Here is a 13384-nt window from a genome sequence, read left to right on the forward strand (position 1 = left end):
TCATTGAGGCGCCTTAGCGGTTATGTGAACACTAAGACACCTTAATTGTTCAAACCGTATTTCTATCTGGGGCATCATTTTAACCCCCTCTGCTTGTATTGTCTCCTCATTACCTTATCATTCTGACTTGAGTGACTACAGTACAATTATTCACCGCAACAAAACTTCGATGACACTCAAAGAATACTTCAGGATTATTGCTGAAGTTGCCATGGTATCTTAGTGGCTATGACGTTAGACTGCTGAACACAAGGTTGTCGGTTCAATCAATGTCATCGCAGCCGCCTTCCGATGGGATGGGAGTGCGAAAATGCTCGTGTACCGTGTTCCTCATAACTAGAGCCTGGTTCTGGCGCCGCTAAACAATTTATTTAGGAAATTGTAATATTGATATTGAGGTATGCAATATTTCATTGCGACGAGCTTTCTATTTCCGCATGCCACCGTGATAATTTTCTGTATACATGAAAACCTGCTGTCCTCGCTACGACAGTATTTCAAGTGATGAGCATAGACATGCCTCCAAAGCGCATTTCAAATAAATATTTGTCAGTATGGCTGTCTGCGCAGCTCTTGTGTCTTCTCAGGATAAATTACGTGATTGTTTTGCCGCACCAAAGCAGCCTTGTCTTTTTAATACTCGTCCGGATATCTATATGCTGCCAGGCATTTTTTTCGCTGATACAACTCTCCCTCTCTCCAGACTTCTTGCGCGGAATTTGTCAAACTATAGATGCCAACACGCGCGACTTTGTTCATTTGTAATGCAAATGTTCCTACGGCTTTCCAGACGAGAAGTGCACCAACGTGCTGACCAATGTTCTTGCCTTGTCGGTTTATAGTAGCATACATGCTCAATGAGCTGTTAGAGCAAACCGGAATCTGCCTTAAATCTAATGCATATGCGTTTAGGCTGATGCTATTGTGCGGCCAACAGACAATCTTCCTTCCGTCGTGCGCAGTTGTGGATGACATTAGATGGTATTATTACAAACCATATGAAAGATGGCATTGATTATTCATCTGCATTCGGTGCTGAAGCTTTGGCATAGTGGTTATTGCGTGTATTTTGCTATTGGACTGGAAATCAGGGTTGGTATCTCTTGCACGAATGCGGTAGAGCTCATAGCTCCCTTATGTTCTGAATACCGGAATACCATGTGAACATCCTCAGCATGTCACACACAAGTCACAAGTCATATCATAAGAAGCCAACAAACACTGACACCCAGGACAACATAGGGTAAATTACTTGTACTTAATAAATGAAATAAAGAAACGATAGACTAATGGAAGCGAAAGTGGATGAGAGAACAACTTGCCGCAGGTGGGCAAGGATCGCATCACCTTCGCGTCATTTCTTGAGTACACATTTCTATTTCCTTGTACCAGCACGGTTTTAGGAAGCAGTTCAGATGCCAGTCTCAATTGGTGCGTTTTACTAGCAACCTTTTGATGCAATAGCAATTAGATGGACACTGCAAGCGCATTCTACCTTCGTCGTCTGCCTTCGGAATCAGGTTCCGTATAAAGTCCAAACGCAATGAAACTGTTGCCCCTCGCCGTATGCTGTATGTGCGAGTGCAAGCGTTCAAGGGAAAGCCTGCTATCGAGGCTCAATCTCGCGCACGAAACCGAGGGAAGCGAGGAAGAAACGTGCCGTCTGTTGTGTCGCGCAAGGCTTCGGGAGGAGGGTAGAGAACAAGGGGCGCGTTCTGCTCCGGGAGGCCTTCGTGGGTGCGCACCCAACCTGCCCATTCTATCGTGCAAGTCATCTGCGAAGGGGACACAGTCTGCTACGCGCTCTGCTTTCGCGGCTTAGCTTGCGTTGCTGCGAAAGGCAGCGCAAAGGTCAATTCGCACGCCGCTGCTGCCGCGCTTTCTCAGTCCAGCGTTTTGACAGTTTCAGCGGTCATCGAGTGAGATGAGGTAATGTTCCTTTTTTCTTCTTGTGAGTGCCTTCTGTACAAGAAGGAACCCACATATTACCCCTTGCAAACAGAACATTTTCCTCAATTGACTTCAGCATAGTTTCCCCGTCTATACAGCCTGAACTTGAATGGGAGGTTACCAGTAATCGTGACGGGAGCGACCACGTCCGCGTGCTGCTAAGCACATCTAAAGAAAACGCATATCTACCACAGGCTCCTAAGTGGAAGATTGATACAGCTGATTGGGAAAAATGTCGAACTCTTACGAGTATCCCATGGGCCGGCATGTCTTCGCTAGGAATTAATGCTGCTGTGGAGTATTTTACAGCCTTCATAATAAATGCCGCATCTAAATGCATATCAGAAGTAAATGGCTTGGCATGCAAATGGCGTGTACCGTGGTGGAACGACGGATGTAGAATCGCTCGCAGGAAACCGAACAAAGCGCAGGGGTTGCTACGCGCGTCTCCCACAGCAGAGATTCTTATGCACTTTAAGAAAGTAAAATCGCAAGGGAGGACAACCCGCAGACAAGCCAAAAGAGAGAGTTGGCAGACGTTTTTGTCGAATATGAACTCCTATACAGACGAGTCCAAAGTATGGAACAGGGTTAATAGGATAAGAAGGCGACAAACATATTCACTCCCTTTGGTAAACTCACAAGGCGATACCCTGCAACTCCAGGCAGGCTCACTTGGGGAGCATTTAGAGAGCATGTCAAGTTCAACAAACTATTCACACTCGTTCCTCAAGCAAAAAGAAATAGAAGGATTTAAGCCATTCATCAGAACACGTCGACAGAATGAACCATACGACCATCCTTTTAGTATTGCCGAGTCGAGAGCTGCTTTGAGCGCATGCAAAAGCTCTGCACCGGGATCTGACAGAATCACGTATGAAATGATCAAAAACTTACACAATGACACGCAAGTTACGCTACTTGCACTTTGCAACACCATTTGGGCTGTAGGATACCTTCCAACTGCATGGAAAGAAGCCATTGTGGTCCCTGTTTTGAAACGAGGCAAGGACCCTTCCTCAGTGGCAATTTACCACCCGTAGCCCTCACAAGTTTTGTTTGTAAGATATTTGAATAACTGACCAATCGGCGGCTCATTCATTTCCTTGAACTGAGCAAAATGCTTGATTCCTCTCAGTGTGGCTTCAGAGGATGGCGCTCCACAACTGATCATCTTGTACGTTTTGAAGGAAACATCCGTAACGCATTTGTACGCAAACAGTTCTTCCTATCTATATTTCTCGATATGGAGAAGGCGTACGACACAATGTGGCGCTACGGAATCTAGAGAGACATGTAAGAAATTGCCATTCATGGTAATGTGCTAAACCTAATAGAGAGCTATTTGTCCACTCGTACCTTCGGGGTAAAAGTCGGGAATGTACTGTCACGTCCTTTTACACAAGAAACTGGTGTACTCCAAGGAGGCGTGCTCAGCTGCACGGTCTTTATCGTGAAGATGAACACGCTTAGTGCTTCAATACCACCGGCCATTTTTTATTCTGTCCATGTGGACGACGTTCGAATAGCTTTCAAATCCTGTAACCTGGCAATGTGTGAGAGCCAGGTACAGTATAGCTTGAACAAGGTGACCAAGTGAGCAGACCAAAATGGATTTAAAGTCATCCCCCCAAAAAGCTCTTCTGTTCTCTTCACAAGAAAGAGAGGCCCGGATCCGGATCGTTCCTTAGAGCTCTGGGGACAACAAATAATATCAGCAAAGAGCACAATTCCTAGGTATTATACCTGACCATAAGCTCACTTTCATTCCACGCATTAAATATGTGAAAGAAAAATGTCCAAAAACAATGAACTTAATGAAACTTCTATATCAGACTACATGGGGTAGTGACAGTAAGTGCTTAACGAATCTATACAAGAGCCTAATTTGGTCTCGATTGGATTATGGTGCTGTAGTATACAACTCTGCCGCCCCGAGCGCGCTAAAGATGCTCGATCCTATTCACCATCTAGGTATCCGGTTAGCCACTGCGGCTTTTAGAACAAGCCCGATTGAAAGCTTATACGCGGAATCAAATGAATGGTCACTTCATCTACCGAGAACTTACAACAGCCTTACATATTTCCTGAAAATACACTCCGATCATGAACATCCATGTTTTAACAATGTTAACGATATGAGGTGTACTACACATCTCCATAATCCCCATCTCCATCTACCCTCTGTAAGACAGCCTTTCTCACTTCGTGTGAGGGAGCTTAGTCATGAAATGCATGTCCCACTTCTCGAGCTTCACATAATGCATCCAACAAAGTTGTTACCCCCTTGGGAGGCGAAGGCCGTAGAATGGGAAATATCCTTTTTAGAAGTAACAAAACACGCACCTGAGATCGAAACCCGAACTCATTTCCTAGAACTCCAGTACATGCACTCCTGCGCAGAGTTCTACACAGAGGCTTCGAAGTCAGATGTCGGGGTGTCCTATACTGCCGTCGGCCCGTCCTTCTCAGGATCTGATGTACTGCATACGGAAACAAGTATCTTTACGACCGAAGCCTAGCATTACTGTCTGCTGTGAAGCATTTAATGAAATCAGAACTTCAAAATTCAGCAATATGTACAGACTCCCTAAGCATCGTGGACGCATTGATGTCATTTTATACACAAAAAAACAGTACTTCATGAACTCTATTCCATCGTGTGTAAAGCATACATATCCAACCAGCGTATCAATATATGCTGGGCGCCTGGCCATAGGAGCATCGAGGGTAACGTTCGGGCGGACCAGATGGCCATGTCAATCGCATCGCAAGCTGTTAACCCAAACGCTGAGGCGCCTGTCACAGATCTGAGGCCTTTCTTGCGAAGGAAGTTGCGAGATCACTGGCAACGCATGTGGGACGCGGAAACGGGTAATAAGCTCCACCTGATAGAGCCACAGTTAGGATTCTGGCCCTCTACTGCAACATTGCGCCGAACAGATGTCCTATTCTGTCGTCTCAGAATAGGACGCACATTTGGCACCCATAATTTTCTACTCACCGGAGGTGAGCCTACAACCTGTGGTAGTTGCGGGGAGAGGCTGACAGTACTGCACGTCCTCCTGGGGTGTCTGGAAGCGGGATCTGAGAGAAAGAGATATTTTTTCTTAGCATACCGGCAGAACATTCCTCTTCATCCTGCAATGTTTCTCGGCGCTGACCCACTTTTTAATACAGACACAGTCCTAGGTTTCCTCAGAGATGTGTTCTTACATGTTATTAGTCCCATACATTCGTAGCGATTCCTCTCTTTAGAGGATGCCACTGGGATAGTTGTACAGTATGGCACATGCCTCCAGGCCCTTGTGTTTCAAGCACCCTGGTGAGGCAGTTGTGCTGTAGCTAATCTTTGCATCTTACATGTCCTGCATATCATATCATTCTTGCGCGGCCGCATTTCGATGGGGGCGAAATGCGAAAACACCCGTGTGCTTAGATTTAGGTGCACGTTAAAGAACCCCAGGTGCTCAAAATTTCCAGAGTCCTCCACTACGGCGTGCCTCATAATCAGAAAGTGGTTTTGGCACGTAAAACGACAAATATTATTATTATTATATCATTCTCCCGCAATGTAGTGCAAGGCTCACAGTACTCATCATTAGTCATCGCCATAATCTTATTGCACGTAGATTTTACGCACTTTACAGCGACTATTTTTAGATCCCTCTACCGCCACGTCATATCAACTTCACAGAACTCATCATTCCACCACGAGATCAATAACACTTTCTTGGCGCTCTTTGGCCATACCTGACCCTTGCGCCACTAAACAACACACACACATTCATTCATTCATTCATTCATTCATTCATTCATTCATTCATTCATTCATTCATTCATTCATTCATTCATTCATTCAATTTCGCTTTGAGGGCGAAACAACGAATGCGATAGCAAGAGGTTAGAATGTGGCACGAGGCTAGTATTGTAGCTTTAGCGGCTGTTTCAATTGCATCAATCATAAGCTGCTTAAATAAGCACACGTGGCGTGGCGTGCGCAGGCACACATTGAGAGAACTCCAAGAACTACAGGGTCTTGTTGGCGCTGTGGCACAGCATCGGCCTCACTTTCCTATATTGCGGCATGCTCACGGTGGGCGCGATGTGCGACTGCTTAGTGCTTTTGAACTGCAGGCGTTAGTCGGCATTGTCCTTTATCCTCTCGGCCGTCTGTTTCCTCAACGGCGAGTCTGGACACTACCGGCATTGTGCCATAGCCTGCGCCGCACACGGAGCAGCACGTTGTTCCTGCGTCTACACCATAGGGTGGTCTTGGCCCGCACGCGGGCTACCGTTGCTTCGTTGCGGTTGACGTAAAACAGAAGCTGTTCGGCTGGCGGTTTCTGCAAATATCATGCGGGGGCGTTGCTAACACGATGCGAGCAGCGCGGTGCTTCGCAGCTAAAACCCCGCACCGACAGGTACTACCACGGCTACTATGTGGGGGTGAACGATGGCACAAGCTGGCATGGTCTGCATACCTGTGTTACAATGCGTTCTGGCAAGGAAAGTCGCCTACCCTGAGGTCTCAGAAAACAGATGCTTCTGTTCACCAGTCTATGGGATCGGAACACGAACACGCGTAGACGTATTTCGTCACCTGGCGTTCAAATTCCGACGCAAATGGAAAATGTATCGTTATTATTAGTAGTGTTCTCCAGAAGGCGTATTGAAATGAAATAAATTCGTATTTTTACGTAATTATTCACAATGGTGAAAAGGCCCACGGAGTGCCCATGTAACTGATATGACGATAAACCGCACAATGCGCCTCAACACGCTGGCTTGCACGCGGGAAAGGCCTAATGGTATTCTGCTCTGCCTGATAGGACACGCGCCCGTTGTGTAGTGGTTAGAGAATAGGGCTGCTGTGCTAGGAGCCCTCTGTTTAAATCCTGCCGTCGACAATTTGTTTCGCGTTTATTAAACATACCATTTGGAGTGTCATGGCGACAGATGGTCGCAGAGGTCCATACATAGTGAACTGCAGTATCTCCGACATCCTGTCGCGATCAGAAGATAGTCCCGATATGCAAAGCTGATAACTCGATAAGAAAAAAACTAAACGGGGAGATTTAACTCCAGCCGACGTCCACGTAAAGCTAAATATTCCTAGTCTAATTTGTTCATGAACCATGTGTGCTTGAAGTCTGGTTTATATTATTATTACAGAGCACTGTTGTTTGTTTCACAAATTGTTTCCCAGTTCCCTCAATCAAGCACCGTATATCATCCCATCGGCGCGTATATCTCCCAGTACGTCCCATCCTTACTCAATCACACGCACACGTGCTCGCACTACTACTTTTGCGGCCTCATTTTTTCTTCGCGCAGCAGTGGAGTGGAATGGCCTTCCCCGTGCCATTGCAGCCGCCATGTGTTGATCAACTTTTGCGCACAACTTAAATGAATTCGTTTGTCATGAAGATCACTCTCTGTAACCTTTATTTGTAATCCCACCCCTTATGTGATGGCCCCCAACCGGGGTCTTTAACAGTGAAGTGAAATGAAGAATCATGTTATTCGCAGAAATTATTTTATTCGCTGTGAACTATACATGGGCTGGTTATTTTCTGCACGTATACGCAGCACGGCACGACACATTTAATACTATTTCCTTAAATTTTCAGTGATGTCTATATTCCCGTGTTGCACTCGTGGTGTTTCAGTTGCCGCGCTTTGTTGTAGTGCAAGTGCGGATGGAAGCGTGCCGAGCGACTCAATGGGCTGGCTTGCCCACGCGAAGCGATGTTCTTTGACACTTGTTTAAGAACCATGTGTACGTTTAGGTCGCTGTTAGAGACCAGATATATACGAAAAAGTGCCTCAAACTCGGTATGAAACATTCATTTTAAAAAATTACGCAGATCCCACGCACTGTGGGAATCGATGTACGCGAAACTCTCTGTGCTGTTTGATCTGACTGACGATAATGAGCGGTGATGGTAATAGCTGAAGCTTAACTTCTTCAGCGTCAAGTCGAGAGAGTTGAGTTGATGTTAAACGTTACCTTGCGTGCCCCACTACTGTCTGTCGGCGTAGTACACAGAAAACACAGAGATGTGTTTTCTTGAGGCATTGTTGTGCGCCCTATTTCCTAACCTCTGAGAGCATTGAACATTGTCATTGCCTCATACGGCACATCGCATCGTTGCAGAAATAGTAACATTGATTTGGATTATAGGACTGGGTGCCTGTTAAAACCACAATCGGATTATGAGGCACGCCATAGCGGCAGACTGCGTATTAATTTGGACTCCGTGATGTCAATTAACGTGTCCCAAAATCTGAGTGCACGTGCGCTTTCTAATTTGCTTCCGGCGATATGCGGCTGGAGTGGTCGGAATCAAATCCGTTTCCTTCGTGTTCGTGGCGCACGCTGCGAACTCTGCAACTTGTATTCATGAAACTGAGTGCGTAGCAACACAGCTGGATGCCTAAGGTACTACTCAGCAGGACCAATACGCTCGTACCTTCGCCAAAGCGACTTCAGAGGAGCACTCCGCTCGCCAAGAGGAAACCACGCAGAAATCAAACCTGCAACACGATCGCCGACCCACAAATGATTCGTTTTTTGCTTTAGCGGATCATGACTTCAAGAAGCATACATGCAACAGCTTCTATCAAAACACGCTTAACTTTCATGCCCTATTGCAAAACCCAGTACCCTGTGTCTAGTGAAACGCTGGAATATGGGCCTAGTGTCGCCCGCGCTGCATGCTGGGGCTCTGGGTCGGCGCGGCGTACTGGGAGCCACTGGGTACTAGCGCGAAAAACAGATCTAGCGCGTTAAATATGCCGTGCCTGGCCACCGTATGTTTTTTGTAATACAGAATGCAACAGAGAGCGTTTTAGTGCAATAAAAACAGAAAAAGAAAGTAATAATAGGAATGCTTTAACGAAGATTCCATCGTCGGACCTATACCCGAAGCCTGCTAGTTTACTACTAAGCCACGCCAGCAGATAGACATGGGGGGGGGGGGAGGGATAATTTGCCCCGTCAAGATCGAGAAGCACTTTGAATTTCCCAGAGATACGTCTCACACAGACGTGTTATATGCGCTATCGCCCAGCAGCTAAAACGCGCGCCTGTGCCAAAACGAAACAGTCGTTGTCCGTATTCAATACTATGCTTGGAAGTGCCACAAAATCTATTTTCGCTTGCGATTGGTATTTTAACTTCGAAAAAAGTTCGTAATGAACCGCCGTCCCGGAACGGTGTATGGGCTGTTACTGTCGATTTCCGTAGACGTATCTTGTTCTTCCCGCAAGGGAGATGCAACGTGTTGTTTCTTCAGTTATGCGTTTCAATCGACACGTATGTGGAGTCATATATTTTCGTCAGAGAAACGCAGGCTAGCGCTGGCAGCCGTCGGCGACAGCACTTATATCTGCGTTTATGACGCCTCACATCGGCGCTCATCGCTTCTTGTGTTGGCACTCTAGACACGAGAAAATGGCTTATTTAAGAACGCCGATGCGAAAGATGAAATATACAGTAATTTAACCTTGTTAGACTTATTGATTCCTGAGCCCAAATGCACCGATTGCGTGCACACGGACTCGGTGCATGCACTAGGCCTAAGCTTCGGTGGGGACCGAGCTGTGCGGAGGTAGCTGGCGAAATAGTAAAATGTGTGTATTTGAGCCCCAGATTTCTTTTTTAATACAAGAGGCTAAGTGGAAGCGCACGAATCGCCTCAGCTTTGTTATCGGTGCGACAATATCAATCAGCGGTAGGCTCCAAGCTCGGGCTACGTTCGAGCGGGTCTGAATTACTTCTGGATTTCATGTGCAGTCCACAACACTGCGAAAACGGCGGAAACTCCTAGCCATATGTTACGTGCAAACTACTCAAAAAAGGCGCCTACTTCTGTGTTTGCGTGGTTTCGTTGAAGAATTCAGTTAACCACCTAGGCAAAAGGGAAAATGCAATAAAGGAAAGTGATCTTCACTATCAAATGTGCATGCGCAAACAGGGCGGCTCACGCAACTTTATTCCAAGCTGCGAAACGAAGTAGTTTTATGCCCCAAGATATAGCATTATGAGGACAACGCTAGTATGAAGCGATGAAATTATATAAAGCATTTAGTATTCAGCACCGCTTGTCCTCGTGTACTAGAACCACCGCGGCAAAAACGCAACCAGCGCAGTTTCCAGTGCGAACCAGCGAACTGCAGCGAGAACCAGCGTCTGTACATCATAATCCAATGAGCTCCAGCGTGATGGCAGTGTGATCAACTTTTATCCAGCGTTCTCAATGATGTCCCAGTGAGTCCCAGCGAGCGCCAGCGTGCCCAGTACAATCCAGTGTCAAAAAACGTGCTGGTTTCACACTGGAAGGCACAGGAAGACGCTGGGTTTGGCTATAGGGATGTTCTATCGATTTCTACACCAGAGGGATCAACCATATCTTTTTCAACAAGGTTGTGAAATCGTGCTTCGAAGTTGGAACACTGAATCGCAGCCTTTTATGCACTGCGAAGCAGCATTCGCTTGCTTATCTCGAGCTACCAATATGAGGTGAATAATACTCATGCGTAGCAACAATCAATGCCTTACAGTTACTGGACACACTGAAAGGAGATATGGACCTGGTCTTGCTGCAGGAGCCCGCAAGATACGACAGATTCCTTGGTCCTGGAACGCGCATGACCAGACAGAAGTGAAGCTGGTCTTAAGCCTGACCTACGTGTCAGACTACGACCTTTGAAATTTGAGTGAAGGAAAACGAGTTCGCAAAGACCCTGTTCGCGTTCCATGACCGATACAGTCTCAAAGTTCCTTTTGTTTGCAGCAGTTTTATTATTTATGCCTTAGAGCAGATATTTTTATTAAAAATAAATATTTACTTGGTAGATAAATCTGACAAGGTGAGAAACTTTCCCGGCCAGTGTGGCTTTGTTTTCTTCAAGCATGTTTCCAAACTACAGAAATATTATGATCAATTGTCCCCATCTGACGATAATCAGCGCTTCCCGAAATTTAATATACTGAGTGTTTCATACTCCAGAAACAGTAGTCTGGTAAGTACTCTTATCCAAATGAATTTCTTTAAATAATGCTTTACTGCTTCGAAAGTTAATGTCCTGTTACCGATTGCGCTTTATATATCTAAATTTCCAAACACTCGCAACTTCTTCAAGCAATTTGGGTAAGTTTTTTTGACACAGCTACTTATTAAGTGCGAATGTTTCCCGGTGTAAAGCAGTAGGTTGCAAATATTCAGCTTGAGAAGCCGCAAACTATAGTTGGCAGTGAATAAAATAAGCTTTTTTGCAAATATTCGACATATTTTCCATGCTGTCTAAAATGTCTTGCCTGTAGTTCCCGCAGAGACAAATGCCACAGTTCCCTCTGGTAATTGAGAAAACTGCGTCAACAATCTACTCACCATGCCATGACGTTCCGCTTTATGGCAGTCCAGTAACCGCAGAAGTAGCTGAAGCTTTGCGATATGTCCGAAACGTACATTTCCTACGGCCGCATTCGTTAGGTAGCGCACAAACGCTAATGCACTGCTTTAAGAATTACAATGTTGGTAAAAATTTGCATGCCTAAACCCACTTCGTTATGGTGTAGTAACCTTCTAAGAAGAGCAGTGTTCGCAGACAATGAGCTCCTTGTAAACGTACTTATGCTCGGGTTACCAGTTGGAAACACTTTACTCCAATATTTCCTTTTGTGTGTGCAGGCACAAGCAACGCCCTTTCACTTCGTGGAAGCCACTATGGATGCCTTAGCCAGAAACTCGAGCCTATTCAGCCTCGTAATAGGCTCTTCATTAGGTTCCCGGCATCTAAACGAAAAGCTGGCCCGGATGCTCGCCAGCCCTTTCGCACCAGAGCGCCTGACTGTGATTTCTCACAGCCCCAACTTTAGCCATGCGTTGCGCCTGGTGCTATCAAATCTACGGCAAAACATGAGAGTAACGAAAATTACATTCAAGGGATTTCATATCAATTCCACGGATATGAGATTTGCTTCGGACCTGCTGGCTGCCAACTGCATGATCCAAGAAATGAGCTTCATAGAATCAACGTGGGATTTAACACAGGTGAGAATTAGCGCTTCCCAGTAGTGCAGAGAGTAACAGTTATACTTCAAAAAACTAAGGCGTCATATGGTTTTGTGTGCGGCGACTTTTTTGGAGCACCTCTCTTGTTGCTGCACTTATTTATCTGTATCATACAGTTTACAGCAATCATCTTCGTTATTCTGCATGGAGAGACTTGTTTCTTTACGGCATTTACATAATGCCAGGAAACATTAAAATGTACTTAAATCAAGTTTTTTTTTTGTTTTTATGACCTGTACTTTATTAGGAGCCTCAAGAATATCATCGACGATTGTATGCCTATAAGCAACACTCCTAGAACCCTCAATAGTAGGGTAGCTTTTGTTCTTCCGCTTCATTTTATCAGCCATCCATCGCGCAGTTTGCATTACTTGGCGGGCTTGAATGTCGCTGCATGGCCTTTCTTGAAGGTAAACTCTACTCGAAACAATGAATGAAAATGAATTTTCAGTTAAAATTCACCGTCAAATACCAGAGAAATGCGTGACCATTACGTTACACCAGTAACAAGGACCCTACATTGGGACACTGGTCGAATATTGTATCTGTCGCGAAAACAGAAAATGAAATAGCGCCAGTTCAGGAATTCTTTCTGGTAGTTCTAAATAGGCAACAGCGTTAAAAGTTCAGGACTCGTAATACGTAAGATGTTCCCCATTCCGGGTATATGTTATGATTGTTCTCTACAGACACGAAGACTTGCTGGACATGAAGAAATGTAGCCGATAAAGACAGCGTAACATTTATAAGCATTTAGGTTTTTTGCGGTCATAGATGTATTTCGAGAGTTTTCATAAAAACGCGCTGAAGACGAAGATGAAATCGAAAGAACACAAACGACAGAACTGGCGCTTCAAGGTATATGTGTATTTCAAGGTACTGGTGCATTTCATCCCAAACAATAACTTCGCGCAAACATTATCATACACATCAGGCAATACTTGCTAAGTATGATCTGGTTGCATTAGTAGTTAAGTCACAGTTGCGTGCAAAATTTTGTGCCCCTCCTAAAAGTAAGATATATAGGCACTGGAGGTGGTGATTTCGTAATTCAATGCAAATGTCGTTATACGACAAAACACTTCAAATTTTCCTACGCAGGAGCTATACCGTGCCCTTATTTTCGCCAAATGTAAGTTTAGTGTAACGTACATTTCTCTCGGAACGCTGGGAACCATATCGCAAATAATTCCAACTATACTTTTTGACCATATGCTGAATTATTTTTCAAAAGTTGTTTATCGCGTGTGCATTTCACTTCGCTCACCAATTTGCCTTTGGTACAACTATATCTTTGCTAAACTTTATCTTAGCGCCATCTTTAGATATGTCAGCATAGATTGCTAAATTTT

General features: G+C 45.2%; 1 protein-coding gene across 4 annotated transcripts in view; it reads left to right on the forward strand.

Moving 5' to 3' along the window:
• Window positions 1-13384, forward strand: part of LOC135905312 (uncharacterized) — a 112207-nt gene that overhangs the window by 38733 nt on the left and 60090 nt on the right. For all 4 annotated transcript variants that reach the window (XM_065436335.2, XM_065436336.2, XM_065436338.2 and 1 more), the window contains one exon: window positions 11649-12011. In XM_065436335.2, the coding sequence (XP_065292407.1) occupies window positions 11649-12011 (363 nt within the window). The remainder of the gene's footprint in view (window positions 1-11648; window positions 12012-13384) is intronic.

This window comes from Dermacentor albipictus, chromosome 3 (genome assembly GCF_038994185.2).
Source record: "Dermacentor albipictus isolate Rhodes 1998 colony chromosome 3, USDA_Dalb.pri_finalv2, whole genome shotgun sequence".
In the NCBI taxonomy this organism is placed as follows: Eukaryota; Metazoa; Arthropoda; class Arachnida; order Ixodida; family Ixodidae; genus Dermacentor; species Dermacentor albipictus.